The sequence below is a fragment of the Anolis sagrei genome, chromosome 2 (genome assembly GCF_037176765.1).
Source record: "Anolis sagrei isolate rAnoSag1 chromosome 2, rAnoSag1.mat, whole genome shotgun sequence".
NCBI lineage: Eukaryota > Metazoa > Chordata > Lepidosauria > Squamata > Dactyloidae > Anolis > Anolis sagrei.
Genome location: NC_090022.1, coordinates 166,712,886 through 166,731,183, shown reverse-complemented (window position 1 = coordinate 166,731,183; position 18,298 = coordinate 166,712,886). Strand labels below are relative to the sequence as shown.

The 18,298-nt window shown below is 40.2% G+C and overlaps 1 protein-coding gene across 3 annotated transcripts in view; it reads left to right on the top strand.

The window, feature by feature from the left end:
• CHD1L (chromodomain helicase DNA binding protein 1 like) overlaps window positions 1–18,298 on the top strand; it is a 44,396-nt gene that overhangs the window by 11,587 nt on the left and 14,511 nt on the right. For 2 of the 3 annotated variants that reach the window (XR_009630679.2, XM_060763421.2), the window contains exons 9-16: window positions 67–159; window positions 622–718; window positions 3,907–3,980; window positions 7,133–7,243; window positions 9,542–9,656; window positions 13,903–14,056; window positions 15,102–15,267; window positions 17,912–18,057. Coding sequence is in view for 2 of the 3 variants with exons in the window: in XM_060763421.2 (XP_060619404.2) it covers window positions 67–159; window positions 622–718; window positions 3,907–3,980; window positions 7,133–7,243; window positions 9,542–9,656; window positions 13,903–14,056; window positions 15,102–15,267; window positions 17,912–18,057 (956 nt within the window). In the remaining variant the exon portion in view is untranslated. The remainder of the gene's footprint in view (window positions 1–66; window positions 160–621; window positions 719–3,906; window positions 3,981–7,132; window positions 7,244–9,541; window positions 9,657–13,902; window positions 14,057–15,101; window positions 15,268–17,911; window positions 18,058–18,298) is intronic. The other variant, XM_060763422.2, reaches the window with a different exon arrangement.

Here is an 18,298-nt window from a genome sequence, read left to right as displayed (position 1 = left end):
AATTTCTGCACCAGCTGTTTCCCCAATTAAACATTTCCTCCACATTCTGTTTCATTTGCCTTTCAGATGCCTTTGCAAATGAAACGGGGAAGAAAGCTAGGCTGCAAAATGTTTTAATTCAACTCCGGAAATGTGTTGCTCATCCGTATTTGTTCAATGGTAAGAATGATGAATGGCAGGAATATTGTCAAGGCTCCTGTAGCATAGCAGTGTTACTGTTTGGCTGCACAAATGCCATGGCACCAATCCAGGTCTTGGCATGGCGTAATCTCAAAGGCATTGAGGTGATGGACACTACAGTTTCTTGAACTTTATCAAATACAGTAGTAATAATAATAATAATAATTCTTACCCGCTTACAATATTGCTAAAACACATAATCAAAACACATCATCACTTAAAAACATATATTTCGACTTTCTAGGTGGCAGGTGAGCTGGAGCTAAAGGTGGGTGTTCATCGTGACCCTGGCTCAAACTGCTAACCTTTCAATCAGCAGAGTTTTTTCTGCAACACAGCGGTTTAGCCTGCTGTGCTAAGCCTGGCCCCTTCAAAGCAGATAATCTTGATTTTATATAGCAGTGAAGAAGGGGCCTTAATGAAAACCTTTTTCCATCCCAGGTGTTGAACCAGAACCCTTTGTCATTGGAGATCACCTCATCGAAGTCAGTGGAAAGCTGAACTTGTTAGATAACCTCCTTGCTTTCCTGTACGAAGGGTATGTTGTGCCTTATTGGGTTTTATTCTTTTTGAGGAAGAAAATCTGAATAATCAACACATCTCTTCTTTCCTTAAAATTTAAGACCTTTGTAGCATTTCAGTAGAAACAGTCCTATAGAAATAGTACGGAGAACGAGGAGATCTAGTGAAACATTAAAAATCCAGTGAATTTCTAGATCTTAGTGAGAAAGTGAGTACGTGTGTTTAAACCTTGTTTGCTGAAGAAACATTTTCTCTTTAGCTGGAATGTTGTAATAAATCTGGTAAGAGTCCTTCCAGCTGTTTCCACAAATTACAAAGGACTGTAATGGAATTTAGGCATCAGAATGATGAAGGTTAGTCATGAGACATGATGTGATTGGCCTTTATTAGTCAGACAGACAGATAGATAGTTTGCAACTACTTGGAGATGTATAGCCTTTATCTTCAATTGTGTTGTCCTGATCTAAAGCCCCCTCTTCAGCTGTTACTTGCCCTGTTGAGAAATGGCTTATTGGTTCTCGTATTGCTTGTGTATGCTTCTCCAGTTGGAGATATAGCAGCTAGACTTGTGCCTTTTTCCTTTGGCTTATTCAGACACCCGTAATAGCAAGGGGCTCCACCACCATGTTTTTTTTACAGAGCCAGACCATGTGGCTGCTGGTTGTGGCTCCCTCCTTCTGCTCCATTCAGGATAACGTGGCACACAGAGAGGCTGATGCATTCTCACACTGGGGTTTCCTTGTGAGTCTTGCCTGTTGGGCCAATCAGAGTAGAAGAAACAGCCATGGTGTGTCTTACGCAAGGGGCGAGCTCTTCCATTGCTCAGTTGCATCCTAGTTCTAGAGCAGTGGTTCTCAACCTGTGGGTCCCCAGATGTTTTGGCCTACAACTCCCAGAAATCCTAGCCAGGTTAACAGCTGTTAGGTTTTCCGGGAGTTAAAGGCCAAAACATCCAGTGGCCCACAAATTGTGAACTACTGTTCTAGAGAGAGGTGCTTCAGTCCTATTGCCTGGGTCCTGCTCACTCTCAGCTTTAGTTCTTGGTTTAACCTCTCTCTAGCATTTAATTTTCCTTTCTTTTCTGGATTCTTTATTTAATGGGACTAGGAGTTGGTAAGTGAGGGTGGGTGGGTGGTGTTTGTGGGTGTGCTATGCTTTTAGGGTGGCTCTGAGATTTGATTCACCCTTTAGCCTCTACTAAAGCCTTTAGCTTCTTCTCTTATCCCTTCTCCCTCCTGTCTTTTATGGAAGTCGTACTTTTAAAAGGTTATTGTTATTAAGAATTATAAGAATTCCAGCAAAAGCCTCATTCTCTGAAAAACTACCTACCTACCTAAACTTATCACCAATACCTAGTAATTTCTGGATCTTACAGGAGTGTTTTTCTAATATGCTTCCTGCTTACTTGTGGATGGTGGGCTCCTGACCTCTTCCACTATGATGTGAAAAGAAGAAATGCAAGCATTATGGAAGAAGTTGCTGTTGTTTTTTTTATTATTAGTAAAGATAGTGTAATAGCGAGCTGTGTGTGGAAGTGCATCTTTGACATTTGGCAGGAAGGAATGCTGCCTTGCTGCTGCTTCTGGATAAATTACAGGGTGGGGCCAGCAGGGGATACCTTTTTGGAATTTTTTAAGATGCTTTTATTTACAGAAAGAAAAAAAAATCCTAAGAATCAGGGGAAGACCCAAATGCTATGAAACTGTGGGCCATCTTGGTGGCCATTTTCATTCTGATAGTCCTAAAAATGACGGGAAGGAGAGTCCGTGAAGCTCTCCCCCCCCCCATTGCTGCCAATTGGCTGGATCGAGCCACTTTTTCTGGTTGCTGATCAAACACGGCTATTCGGGAACCCACCTGTTTTCGGGAGGGGGCAAAAAACAGATCCATGGGCCCCCTGGAATCCGGAAAGCAGAAAGGGTTCGAGATTCAGCCGAAATGCACAAGCCTATGTGATAAAGGAACAATCTAAGTTGGCAGAAGTGTTGGGATAATGACTATTTGTGTACACATCTTCCCTACCGTGGATCTGTTTCAGCAGTGGGCAAAGTGTGGGCTGTTTTTTGACACACAAAGCACACAGCAAAATGATATTAACAAAAAACTATGCAATTTGATCTTCCTATTTAATGCTGAAATCTTAACAGCAAACTAAAACTAACGGCCAAATCACACCACGAAATGATCCAGAAAAACCGTGGATTAACAATTAGAAAATAACGATATATTGTAATGAATGAAAATAGAATAAGTAGTAGTCTAGAACTGGCAATTGTTTTATATATAACACCATATGAATGTTGGGGTAGGAATGGAGGAGTATAGATCTGAGAATCAATGATGTAGCAAGACTACAATATTATGTTAAATGTTTTGAAACATCCATCAAAAAGGGGATAAAACGTGTGACTATTATGTGATGAAATATGTTACTTACCATTGAAACAGAAGAAGTCTTAGGCTTGTGAGCATTTCAAGGTCTGTAGCCAATTGCTGCTGGTAGGTACCGTATTTCTTCTGCCACTGTTGATTTTTGTGCTGCTCTACGGCAGAAAGCTAATATAAAAGCTATAGTTCCCCAAGCTGATATAAAACTAAAACATTCTACAATAAATTTAAATAACTTCATAATGAATGTCATTTCTATATTCACTATAAAGCTGAATTGAGATTTTAAAACATGCTCACAAAGTACAGCCCTCAGGCACTTGACCAGGTGGTGGCTTCTAGATGGTAACAATTGCCCATCTCTGATCTGTTTCTAGATCTGGTACAATCCTGGCTCACACCCTTTCTTTTGTATTTTAATTTTGTGGTGAGGAGGTTTCCGCATACTTTAAGCTTTTGAGCAGATCTGGAGATCTTAAAGTATTTGGACTGTTAAGAGTAATAATTTAGCATAGTCATGGCAAAAAGTGAGATCTGGTAGTGCCTGGAATGGGCAATATTCCAAGGTGCTGTGTGACTATTCCTGTGACGAAATGGGACAACAGGTACACAGAAATGTGCTCAGTCTCCTTATGATGCAACCATCTTTTGTCTTGATGATACAGCTCGTCTGTGTATTTAACAGCCATATTCCATAAATACCAAGTTCAATGAGATTTTCTTCCAAATTAATGTAAGTTATTCAAATGTTTCCTGGATTTTGCTGTAAGTTACGTTGAATAGTAGTCAAAGGTTTTAATTTATTTTTCATTCTAGTGGTCACCGTGTATTGTTGTTTTCCCAAATGACCCAAATGCTGGATATTCTGCAGGACTATATGGATTACAGAGGTAAATGCCCCAGATATTGAAGTGACTGGTTTATTGCCAAGAGTCCTGTTTTGACTGCAGAATTTTTAGACATTTAAGCCTTTGTATACCATATGTCTTGATTACCACCCTCTCTGTCTTCACATACTGACTTGGGCTTCAGTCCACAATCTGTATTCTAGTGTTGGTTTTGACTTTTAAATAGAACACAAGTGAATAATGGTACTGAACATAAAATAATAGAATCATAGAGTTGGAAGATACCTTATGGGCCATTCAGTCCAACCCCCTGCTAAGAAGCAAGACAATCACATTCAAAGCGCCCTCAACAGAATGCCATCCAGCCTCTGAAGCTCTTCCTCATGTTCAGGTGGAATCTACTTTTCTGCAGTTTGAAGCTATTGAATCGCGTCCTAGTCTCCAGGGTAGCAGAAAACAAGCTTACTCCCTCCTCCTGTGACTTCCCCTCATATATTTATACGTGGCTATCATGTCTCCCCTCAGTCTTCTCTTCTTCAGGCTAAATGTGCCCAGCTCTTTAAGCTGCTCCTCATAGGGCTTGTTCTTCAGACCCTTTATCAGTTTAGTTGCCCTCCTCTGGACACATTACAGATTATCAACATCTCCCTTCAGTTGTGGTGCCCAGAATTGGACACAGTGTTATTCCAAGTGTTGTCTGACCAAGGTTGAATAGAGGGGTAGCATGACTCCCCTGCATCTAGATACTATACCCCTATTTATGCAGGCCAAAATCCCATTGGGTTTTTTAGCTGCTGCATGACATTATTGGCTCATGTTTAACTTGTGCACGAGGACTCTAAAGATCTTTTTCACACGTACTGCTGTTGAGCCAGGCATCCCCCATTTTGTATCTTTGCATTTCATTTTTTTTGCCTGTGGAGTATCTTGCATTAGTCCCCGTTGAACTTCATTTTCTTAGTTTTGGCCCATCTCTCTAATCTGTTAAGATTGTTCTGAATTCTGCTCCTGTCTCCTGGGGTATTAGCTCTCCCTCCCAATTTGGTGTCGTCTGCAAACTTGATGATCATGCCTTCTAGCCCTTCATCTAAGTCATTAATAAAGATGTTGAACAGGATCGGGTCCAGGACGGAAACCTGCTTGTGGCACTCCGCTCGTCACTTCTTTCCAAGATGAAGAGGAAGCATTGGTGAGCACCCTCTGGGTTCGTCCATTTAACCAATTACAGATCCACCTCACCGTAGTTTTGCCTAGCCCACATTGGACTACTTTCCTTGCCAGAAGGTCATGGGGGACCTTGTTGAAGGCCTTACTGAAATCCAGGTACGCTACATCCATGGCATTCCCCGCATCTACCCAGCTTGTAACTCTATCGAAAAAAGAGATCAGATTCGTCTGGCATGACTTGTTTTTGATAGATCCATGTTTACTATTAGCGATGACCGCATTTGTTTCTAAGTGTTTGCAGACCATTTCCTTAACAATCTTTTCCAGAATCTTGCCTTGTATCGACGTGAGGCTGACCGGACGGTAATTGTTTGGGTCATGAAGATTGGGACCACATTGTCCCTCCTCCAGTCTGCTGGAACTTCTCCTGTTCTCCAAGAACTCTCAAAGATGATTGCCAATTGTTCTGAGATGACTTCCGCTAGTTCCTTCAAAACTCTTGGGTGTTGTTGATCTGGCCCAGGGGACTTGAACTCATTTAGAGCGGCCAGGTATTCCTGGACGACTTGTTTCCCAATTTGGGGTTGGATGTCCTCTAATCCCTCATTCACTCCATCTTGCTGAGGTTAAAGATGACTTTCTTTTTGTGAGAAGACCGAAGCAAAGAAAGCATTAAGTAGTTCTGTCTTTTCCCTATCCCCTGTCAGCATTGCCCCATCTTCTCCTTGAATAGGCCCTATCGCCTCCTTGTTTTTCCTTTTTCTACTGACATAAGAAAAGAAGCCCTTTTTATTGTTTTTAATGTCCCTGGCAAGCCTGAGCTCGTTTTGTGCTTTAGCCTTGCAGATCTTTTCCTTACAGGTGTTGGCTATTCGTTTGAATTCTTCTTTGGTAATTTCTCCCTTTTTCCACTTCTTGTGCATGTCTCTTTTGTGTCTTAGCTCAGTTAGAAGTTCTTTGGACATCCATTCTGGCTTCTTTGCCCTTGTCCTATTTTTCTCTTTGTTGGCATGGTTTGCAATTGCGCCTTGAGTATTTCATTCTTGAGAAATTCCCACCCATCCGTAACTCCCTTGTCTTTTAGTATCTGTGTCCATGGAATGCTGCTCAGTGTTTCCTTCATTTTTTGGAAATCAGCTCTCCTAAAGTCCAAAACGCGGGTTTGACTTGTCTTAGTTTTGGCAGGCCACTTGCCCCTAAGGATCCGACCGCTTCAACCGCATTGATCAGGTCCTCCGCATTTGTTAGGATGAGATCAAGAGTAGCCAACCCCCTTGTTGCCTCTTCTACCTTCTGGACCATGAACATGTCTGCAAGGCAAGCGAGGAATTTGTTGGACCTTGTACTCTTGGCCGAGTTTGTTTTCCAGCAAATATCGGGATGGTTGAAATTGCCCATGACTACTAAATCTCTGTGCTTGTTTTGTCAACTGTTGGCAGAAGACTTTATCAAGTTCTTCCTCCTGGCTTGGAGGTCTGTAGTAGACGCTTACAATGACATCTTTTTGAGTCCCAGTTCCCTTGTTTCTTATCCAGATGCTTTTAAACTGGTTTCCCGGATTGCTGTCTTGCATCTCTTCTGCAGCATAACAGTTTTTGACATATAAGGCTACTCCACCTCCTCTCCCCTTTGTTCGGTTTCTGTAAAAGAGGTTATAGCCCTCGATGTCCACATTCCAGCAATAGGAGTCATCCCACCAGGTTTCAGTGATGCCTATGATAGGACTGTTGTTGTTGTGTGCTTTTAAGTCATTTCAGACTTAGGGTGACCCCGAGCAAGTGCCGGGTAAATGACCTTGGAGGGCCGTATCTGGCCCCCAGGCCTTAGCTTGAGGACCCCTGAGGTAAACCATGCTTGTCTAAGAAAATAAAGCCATCGTTAAAATTGTCATGTGGTGTACAGATTGGGGGACAAGAAGGGACAGTTAGGATCATAGGCAAATGATCCTTGGCGTTGGTGTAATTGTCAAAGAACTGGTATTTTCAGTGACTGCATCTTTCCATTCACTCTTTTCTTACTTTGGAAAGGTTACAGCTATGAGCGCCTGGATGGATCTGTCCGAGGTGAAGAAAGACACCTTGCCATTAAAAACTTTGGTCAGCAGCCCATTTTTGTCTTCCTCCTGAGCACGAGAGCAGGTGAGACAAAGCTTACAGAAGGTGAGCTGGACTGTGTTTTTGTTGTTATTGGGAGTAGTACACAAAAATGAACACAAACTGAGCTGGGTACACATTCAAATATCCATCTGGTCTAGAAGTAATTGAATAAGCTTGTATTAAACACAAGACCAGATAAACCACAGTACCGTTTCCAGAATTTTCTTTGACATCTGAAGAGCAGAGAAACATTTTTGCTGATTATATACATAGGTGTATATGCAAGCAGATGCACCCAATAGACAAAGATAGCTGGATATTCTAGTTCCTTGTGGTTTGGCTATTATCATGATTGTCTGCTTTTATCTCTTGGTTGAGATGCACAGGGATATCCCTGTACAGTCTTTTGGGTGATCTACTCCTCTATGAAATAGCACTAGATTAATTTGAAGAAGGCCTCTCTTTAACTCTGGACAACAAACATTTTGGTGCCTCAGACTTTAGTTTCTGGATATATTTACCTGCCGATTGAAAAAATGGCTCCAGTCCCCCCCCCCCCCCCCCATCAGCTATAACTTTTGAGATACAGAACATATGCCATCTGCCAGTCACCATTTGCTTGCCCATAGAAAACCAGGGTTACCATATCTGAGGAACCAGAGGTGATGTGGTCTATCCAATACAATCAGTGTCCCAAATAACTCCAGGAACAGACCTAAAAAGCAAGACACCAAGACATTTGTTTTTGTTGACTCAGTCTGTCACAGAGAGATCCCAAACATTTTGTCCTTGCAAAGAAATTCCATGTGTATCCAAAGCCTGAGTCAAATGGTCCTTCTGTCCTCTTCAAGCTCTATTCTGTTCCTGTATGGCAGTGCAGAAAACCCATCAATTGCTTTCTCTGCCAAAAAAGGGACAACCTATGTTCCACCATACCCTCCTGTAATCAGGGCATCTCTTCATAGGAAACCTTGCTTCCTTAGTATTCAGATATTTATTCACATGTGAGGCAGCCTGGTATGGTGTGAGTGTTGAACTGGATACTAGAAGACCAGAATTCAAATCCTTCCACAGGTACAAAAACGTAGAGGAGACCTTGAGGTAGTCACTCTCTCTCAGCCTCAGAAGAAGACAAGAGGAAACTGCCTCTGAACAAATTCTGATGTATGGTAGGGTTAGCATAGGTCAGAAATGACTTTGAGAGTACACAGTAACATTTTTTAAAAAATCACAGTAAGTTTCTAGGCATGGCTCAAGGCCTATGAGGCATCTCAGCCAAACTAGCAAGATGAAACATATGATAAATATTGTGGGAGCCTATGTAGCATAGCAGAAAGAGTGCTTAGCTAAGACCAGAAAATAGTTTCAAATCCCAACTCAGATATAATGCTGCAGGATGATTCTAGCCATGTTTGAGGTAGGAGGCATTTTGTAGGTTAGAAGAAATGCTATATAGCAGAAGGCCAGATCACAGTCCTTCAAACCTTTGGAGAGCCGGATTATAATTTGAAAAAGACATGAATGAATTCCTATGCACACTGCACATATCTTATTTGTAGTGCAAAAAAAATTACTTAAAAACAATACAATAATTAAAACGAAGAACAATTTTAACAAATATAAACTTATTAGTATTTCAATAGGAAGTGTGGGCTTGCTTTTGGCTGATGAGATAGGATTGTTGTTGTGTGCTTTCAAGTCGTTTCAGACTTAGGTTGACCCTGAGTGAGGGCTGGGTAAATGATGTTGGAGGGCCATATCTGGCCCCCAGGCCTTAGTTTGAGGACCCCTGCTATATAGCATTCCTTGGATAAAAAAATTAATGAACATGCAGGTGAAATGAATTTTTGGCCATGTCAGGAGCAACGTACTTTACACGTATGCTGCAGCATGCTTTTCGAAATCTGTCGTAGAGAATTTTTCAGGTTACAACTAGGAAAGCAAGTTGCATATGTCAATGAGATCCCTACAGTTTCAAACAGGCTAAGCTACCTGCATAGCAGTAGGTGAGGTATTTAAAAGGTCACTGAGTTTTTTTAAAAAATGATACAATATTATCCTATGTAATGAAATTATATGTATTGGTTTACATTTCTGCCAGTCCCAAGTGTTTTGTTTGGCATGCTTCAAAAATGCAAATTATCATTCTACACATTGCTTTTCATGCAGTTGTCTGGACATTTTATTTTGATTTGTTCCAGGGTTGCAAAAGAGTTACAACACCTGTGTGAGCTTAGTTTTCAACTATGAGGACGTTTTTTTTTAAAAAAAAATTATTATTATTTTATCATGGTTTAATAAACTATGAGAACGTTAATGGCACTTTCTTTTATTTCCCAGGTGGAGTTGGGATGAATTTAACTGCAGCAGACACAGTTATTTTTGTTGACAATGACTTTAACCCGCAAAATGACCTGCAAGCAATAGCAAGAGCTCACCGGCTTGGCCAGAATAAGTGAGTATGTATGTATGTATGTATGTATGTGTGTATTGTGTGTGTATATGACTATGAATACATGGCTTTCTTTCTCTTTAGCCAAGATCTGGTATTTTATGATCGGATCGTGGATCCATCATGTAGCACAGCATAGAATCATAGAATTGGAAGAGACCTCATGGGCTATCCAATCCAACCACCTGCCAAGAAGCAGGAAAATCTCATTTAAAGCACCCCCCGACAGATCCAGCCTCTGTTTAAAAGCCCCCAAAAACGAGCCTCCAACACACTCCGAGGCAGAGAGTTCCTCTGCTGAACAGCTCTCACGGTTAGAAAGTTCTTCCTCATGTTCACGTGGAATCTCCTTTCCTGTAGTTTGAAACCATTGCTCCGCATCCTAGTCTCCAGAGCAGCAGAAAACAAGCCTGTTCTTTCCTCCCTATGACTTCCCCTCACATATTTATACATGGCCATCATATCTCCTCTCAGCCTTCTCTTCTTCAGGCTAAACATGCCCAACTCTTTAAGCCGCTCCTCGTAGGGCTTGTTCTCCAGACCTTTAATCATTTCAGTCGTCCTCCTCTGGACACATCCCAGCTTTTCAACATCTCCCTTCAATTGTGGTGCCCAGAGTTGGATCCAGTATTCCAGGTGTGGTCTGACCAAGGCAGAATAGAGGGGTAGCATGACTCCCCTGGATCTAGACACTAAACTCCTATTTATGCAAAACGGTCCAAAAACCGTGCTCGGTTTTTATATATAGTTTGTTTTTTGTTCTATGTTCTTCTCTTCCTTTTATTGTCTATTTTTTTTCTTTTTCACGCTCTTTTCTTTCTTCTTGTTATTCTTTTTCTGATTTATGACTTATAAACTAGACATGTGATTTTATCGTATATTTGTATACTTGAAAACTTAATAAAATTATTTTAAAAAAACAACCCCCCCCCCCCCCCAAAAAAAAACCCATGCTCTGGTCCACAGCCAAAAATTGTGTGAAAATCTGGCTCATTGGCGACAATGGGGAGGGGGGCTTCCTGGGCTCCCCTTCCTGGCATTTTTAGGGCTATTGGGATGAAAATGGCCATACTTTGCGAACACATCTACCACTGTTATTCCCCCCACCCCCAAGTTTCATAACGTTTGGGTCATCCCCTGACTTTTAGGAAATTCTTAACTTTCTAGATATAAAATCTCCTTTAAAACATACCCAAAAGGGTATCCTTGCTGACTCCGCTCTGTAACTTCTCCAGGAGGAGCAGCATGGCACTATTCTTTCCTGCCAAATGCCAAACTGTTAAAGATACAGTGTTCCACATCACAGCCCACCATTGCAACTCTTTTTACTAGTAAAAAAAACAACAGCAACTTCTTCCAAAGCTTTTGCATTTCTTGTTTCCATAACGTACTGGAAGAGACTAGTCACCATCCACAGCAAGCAAGCAAGCAGCATGTTCCCTTATTAGAAAAACACTCCAATATGAATTACTGGAAGAAAAAAATAAATTCAAATGTATTGTGGGAAATCTAGCCACGATTGGAAAAAATAAACAATAGAGAGAACATGATAAGATTGCAAAGGAAAGGTATAGGGTAAGTACTTAGGTAGCTGTTTGCTTGTGCAATTCTTATTAATAACCATATTTTATTTCCTGATGGAGGTTGGGATAAGAGGAGAGAAAATAGAATAGTGTTGTTCTGTAGGCAAAGCTTCAACAAAAAACAAGCCTAATGTATATTATTTTTAAGCACCAGTCAAATTAAATGAAATGTAGAAGAAATAAAGAGCAAAGAGAGAAATATTTTGATTAAATTAAACAACAGAAATTAGATATTAGAAATTAGATATTGGTATTGGTAGGTAGCTAGATACTGGCAGCAGATGTTTTTTCTGAGACAGGATTTGCTTTTTGCTGGAATTCTTATTATTGTTAATAATATTTTTTGAAAGTACTGTATATACTCAAGTATAACCCTAGTTTTTCAGTCCCTTTTTTAGGCTGAAAAAGCACTCCTTGGCTGGGTTGATCTGCTGAGAGAGGAGGAGAGGCTGTTCACCTTCCTGTCCTCTCTCACCCCAGCCTGGCCCTTTTCTAGTTTTTTCCCTTCCAACCCCAGTCTTTACTATCCCCAGTCCCTCTCCCCCAGTTTTCCAGCTCCCTTTCCTTTCTAGCCTTTCCCAGGTTCCAGCCTCTTTCCCATTTCAGTCTTGCCCCTTGTCCCATTTTCCTGACCCTCTTTCTCACCCCAGTCTTTCCCACTTTCCCAACCCCCTTTCCCACCTCAGTCTTTCCCACTTCTCCACTTGCCCCCTTCCCACTGCAATCTTTCCACCTTTCCATCCCCCCTTTTGGACCCCAGACTTACTCACTTTGCAATCTTCTTTTTTCCATCCCAATCTTCTCCAGCTGCCCCTCTTTCCCACCCCAATTTCCTCATATTATCCCAATCCCCATCTCACACTCTAGATTGGGGTCTTTCCCAGTTTTCCAGCCCCCCTTTCCATCCCAACCTTCCCCAGTTTCCAGCCCCCTTTCACACTTCAGTCATTCCCCCTTCCCCAGTTGCCCCCTTCTCACCTGATCTACTTTCCCAGCTGTCCTACTTTTCCAGCTACCTCCTTTCCACCTCATTTTTTCTACCTTTTCATCCACCCCTTCCCATTCCAACCTTTTCCTATTTCAATTCCTTCTTTCTCACCCCTTTCCATCCAGTCTTTCCCAATTTTCCTTATCTGTATACACACAGCATTTTCCCCAAAGTGTATAGTTAAAATAAACTATGGTGATTGTTGGAAGGATATGTAAGCACATTTACATTGAAGATGATGAGAATTATGATTTAGTTTTATGTAAATATTCAAAAACATTTAACCTATTAATGCCTCAATTAATGTAATTATATTGGTATCTATTTTTATTTTGAAATTTACCAGTAGCTGCTGTATTTCCCATCCTCAGCTTGTATGCGAGTCAATACGTTTTCCCAGTTTTTTGTGATAAAATTAGGTGCCTCGGCTTATATTCGGGTTGACTTGTACTTGAGTATATATGGTATTTTCTGAAGGAGGGAGAGAGGATTAAAAAATATAAGGAGAGGAGAAAAGAAGCTAAGGAGTGTGAGTCAAGGCTCAGAGCCACCCTAATATTATAAAAGAAAATCACACCCAGCCACCCAAGAGATGCTCTTTCTCCCAAGCCCCCAAACGCACACCTACCCACCCGCACTTTCTAAGTCTAAGTACTCCTAAATAAAGAGTCAACAAAATAAAGTAAAATCAAAAACTAAGATTCATTGCTAGAAGCTAGGCCAAAATGTAAAGCTTCGAGTGGCAATCGGACTGAAGCACCTCTCTCTAGAGCCAGGATGCAACTGAGAAATGGAGGTACTTTCCTTGTTTATTTTGGGTAAGACATGTCATAGCTTTCTTCTGTTCTGATTGGCTCAACAGGCAGGGCTCAGAGGGAAACCCTCTGTGAGCATGTGGCAGCCTCTCTGTGCTCTGTGTGTTCCTGAATAGAAACTGAAAGGCGCAGTGATTGGCAGCCGAGTGGTCTGTTCTGGACAAAAACAGATGACGACGGAGCCCTTGCCAATATGGGTGTCCGAATAAGCCAAAAACTGTGTTTTAAAATGGATCTGGGCACAACCCTACTAAGAACCAACTTGATGATAGTGATGACTGAAAAGACCTCTGCTGGCATATAGGTGTTTGATTGCACAAGCCAACAAAATCAGACTTTTTGTAATCATCAGAAATAAGAGTACCACAGTTCAAATAAATGTTTATACTGATTTTAAGTATGCTTTAACTCTCATCGTTTCCAGGTCACTAGCCACCGGAGTGGGGAATCCATGAATATTTGGGGATGTCACAGCTTTCCCACCATCTCTGTTCTCTGCAGCACTTTCCAGTTCAAATAGGAGGCCTGGAAGCCCCAAAATCCAATGCCTTGCTATATCAAGGCTACAAGAGGCAGGGTTGTTGTAGGTTATTTCGGGCTGTATGGCACGAAAAACAGGTAGAAATGCAGGCCAACTATTTTTGGATGTGGGGAATATATAGTGAAAGTATTTGTCTGACACCAAAATTGTCAAGTTTTCTCTTGGAAGCTGATATGTTGGGAGAGTGAAGGGTGAACCATCTTTGCTCTGAAGGACCCCATTTGCTTTTTTTATTCTCTTTAAGGCTTATATAGACTCCAGTCTCTTCTGGTCTAGTGCAGCTTTTATTTTGTTAAAATGCATTTTTATTGTGTTCTTTAAGGCCTGTAAAAATTATTCATTTGATTGGGAGAGACACCATAGAAGAGATAATCTATCGACGAGCAGCATCAAAGCTCCAGCTAACTAATACCATTATTGAAGGAGGCCAGTTTGCACTTGGAACCCAAAAATCACAGGAAACTGTCAATATTCAGGTAAAAGATAGAGAAAATACTCTAAGTCAGATTCTTTTTCATTAAAAAGATGTGGAAAGCAACAATAAGATCTTGCTGTATTTTCAGTGGACTGGGGAAGGAGCTCCCGGTGGCGCAGTGGGTTAAACCCGGCAGGACTGAAGACCGACAGGTCGCAGGTTCAAATCCGGGGAGGGGTGGATGAGCTCCCTATGTCAGCTCGAGCTCCCCAAGCGGGGACATGAGAGAAGCCACCCACAAGGATGATTTTTAAAAAAGATCAAATCATCCAGGTATCCCCTGGGCAACGTCCTTGCAGACTGTCAATTCTCTCACACCAGAAGCGACTTGCAGTTTCTCAAGTTGTTCCTGACACGACCAAAAAAAAAAAAAACTGGACTGGGGAATTTGGGTGGTTTGGGAACTTTCATGAAGGTTTCTAAAAGTGTCAGGCTATAGCTGCTTGATTGCCAAAACCACCATATCAGATCACAAATTTTATCTAGTTTTGAGACCAACTAGTTAAAAGTTTTAGATTTATCTGAAAGTATTATGGTCAGTTGAACCAAAAAAAGCTTTTTTTTCCAGAAACAATCTCCCAGGAAATGATACAAGCATTGTAAATGTCCTTAATTTTATGCCTGCTTCAATTATGTTTTTCTTTAAAAGGGTTAGGAAATGAGACCTGAAGAGCTTTGCTCTAATATGATTTTGAACTCAGAACAAACCAGGCAATGAACAATACATTGCTTACTCTCATCCCAATTTGTCACCCTCTTTATTTTTATTAGCTTGTTAGATATATCTAAAGATCTCAGGGTTGTCTATAATAAAATAAGAATGATTGCTACTGTTACAGTTTTATAACAGTAGCCATGCTGTCAGTTCTAGTTTCTGTAATTGTTTTATCGCTGTCAAGCTGAGTTTTGTTACCTCACAAGCAGGTAGTACAGAAGCATTTATGTTTTGCTTCTCTGGGTTTTTTAATGAATCTGTAATAACAATGCTGTGGAAAGATTGCAAGAGACAACTATGTAGACTTTTAATTTTTATTGTTTTTTTAAAGCTGAGTGAAATCCTGAAGTTTGGTTTGGACAAACTGCTATCATTGGATGGGAGTACTATCTGTGATGTGGATTTGGGAAGTATTCTTGGAGAGACCAGAGAAGGAGTATGGATAATGGATCCTGTGCTGTCCACCACAGATGGAAATGAAGAGCAAAATCTAGAAAGTATGTGGAATAAAAACCAATTTAGATATTAAAATGAGACTGCGATTAGAATTAACCTCAGCTTGAAGCTAAGATCAGTTTCTATACCCTAAGCCTGCCTATTCATATAATTGTGCTACCTGCCTAATCTGCTTGTCATCAGCCTCTCCTTGCAAAGACATTTCTTCTGTTTGCAGATTTCATGCAAACCTTGTTTTTCAAAAATTCAGACTGTTTTTCTACCAGAATTAAACAAGCATCCCTCAGAGACTTGCTCATTGTTCAGAACCTAGTTTGGTGTCAGAAGTATCTGAATGTAGTAAGTCTAATGTTTCATCCGACTAAAATACTACTAATAATCATCATCATCATCATCATCTTTATTTATACCTCGCTACCATCTCCCCCAACGGGGACTCAGGGCGGCTTACCCAAGGCCAGGCCCAAACAACAAATTACAGCAAAATAAAACCAAAAACACCAGCAATAAACATCAACATCATAATTACATAAAACATATGAAAACATTAACAATATGAGATTACAATAAACACAGTCACAGTGACAATGGGCGGGCCACATGTGCAGAATAAAATGATTTTTAAAACTGATTAAAATTGGCTTTCTGGTGAGAATGTCATAGAGGGCAGTTCCCGTGACTGTTCCTTTTTATATGTATAATAATACTTTTATTAAGACAAAATAATCATTCATATAAAACAACTTTAAGGGAAATATATATACCTAAGAACTACATATTACATAGTCCAAGCAACACTACATGCTAAACACACTGCGTGGTACACTACAGGGAAGGATAATATGACTTCCTTTCCTTAATCACATATTATATGTTGTCTTTATTATGCTCTACTAACTGCATCTCGTATCTATCAAAAGCCTAAGTTGTGATATACCCTCCATCTTGTCTTCACAAAAGACATATTTCCCTCCTTCTGAAAATCAACCAAGGATATCTCTATGATCAATATTGTGTTTGTCCATTTCAGCTAGTTCATTTTCACCAATCACTTGTCTTATTGGCATAGTTGGGTGTTTCCATTTTTGAGCATTTACCTCCTCAGAACTGTAAGAGTTCTTCCATATTTTTCCCCACGTGATCTTCCATCATTCCTAACAGAGACGATTCTGGTCCTTTTAGTAATTAAAAAAAAATGCCCTATTTTATCAGATGCATCTCTGTTCAATATGATTTATCATCAACTGTGTTCACCACATATGATAACATGTGCCTAATTTCCAATCACATTTCCAGCATTACCAGTAGCATTTTTATGGGAATTCTTTCTGGAGTAAGATACCACTTATATATCATTCTATATTTTTTCTCTCCCTTCATAATACAGTGTGAACTTCAGAGTTTTCATCCATATTTTTTATTTATTTATTTATTTATTTATTAGCTGCATTTGTTGACCGCCGTTCTCAGCCCTTTAGGGCGACTCACGGCGGTGTACAACATATAAAAGGCAATTTACAAAAGACAATAACAAAATAATAACATATCCATAATACAACAGTTATATAGTTACACTAAAAAATCCGCTCCATCTCAAGTAGAATCGTAACCAATCTCATAATCCATATTCCGTTCCAGTCGTCCTTACCAAATTATTGTAGCACTTAGTTAAATGCCTTCTCAAATAGCCATGTTTTTAGGCTCTTACGGAAAGACATAAGGGAGGGCGCCTGTCTGATGTCAACAGGGAGAGTGTTCCACAACCAAGTGTTTTTCCCATCTCTCCAAATGGAATCTTAAATCAAATTCTTAAGCAGAATTAGTTGTTCATTTTGAGATGGCTGTTTGTTGTTGTTTTTTTAAAAAAAACTATTTTTTATTAAAGGCTAATATAATTACATGCAAAGTGGGGAATATTCAAAAGAGGATAGGAAAGTAGGAAATGAAAAAGAAAAAAGGGAAAATAATAATAAAGAATTGAAAGAAAGAGAAAAAAATGGGTGTGACTTCCATACTATCTTCATGGTTTCTTCTCATCTTAACTTTATAGTCCTTATTTGATTTTCCGTTCACCCTTTATCTGTTCTATTATTGTCATAGTCCCGAAAGAGATCCCAATTAGTCCTTTTTTGTGTCTTCCTGGTAGTTTTCCTTAATAAAAAAGTTAATTCGTCCATATCTTTTATTTCTCTCACCTTTTCCAAGCAGTCGTCTAGGACTGGGATTTGTTCTTGTTTCCACATTTTTGCAAAAATAATTCTTGCCACCGTTGTAATAAAAGTAAAAAAATTGTCCTCATTTTCATTGAGCTGTAACTCTAAATCTGTAAAGCCTAACAAATAGTACTCAGGTTTCTTTTTAAAAGTCCTCTTTAAATTTTTTTGTGTCTCCTTGTGGATTCGTGTCCAATATTTCGAGGCTACCTTACAAGTCTACCACATATGGAAAAATGTGCCCACCTGATCACAACCTTTCCAACATTTATCCGAAATATTTTTATACATATGGTCTAATTGCTTGGGAGTGGTATACCACCTCTGGAACATTTTAATTCAATTTTCTTTTAAGTCCATGGTATAAGTATATTTCAGTTTTCTGTTCCACATTTGTTCCCACTCCCTGAATTGATTTGGCCTTCTTAAATTTTCTGCCCATTTAACCATGCAGGTTTTGTTTGTTTTAAAGGCCACATGTATCTATACGAAGGCAAAGATTACTCCAAAGAACTTAGCAGAGAAGACCAGAAAGCCTTTGATCAGCTGCTTGATCTTCAGAAAGTTCTCCTTGAAGATGTCAGTCAAGAAGGAAGAGCTCTCCGAAATAAAGCCAACGTGAGTAAAAATAAAGTAGTGGCATTTTGATACGGTGGGAGGTTTCTTAGTGTAAAAGTTTATAACTGTGGAGCCCCCGGTGGCGCAGTGGGTTAAACCCTTGTGCTGGCAGGACTGAAGACTGACAGGTCACAGGTTCGAATCCAGGGAGAGGCGGATGAGCTCCCTCTATCAGTTCCAGCTCCTCATGCGGGGACATGAGAGAAGCCTCCCACAAGGATGATAAAAACATCAAATCATC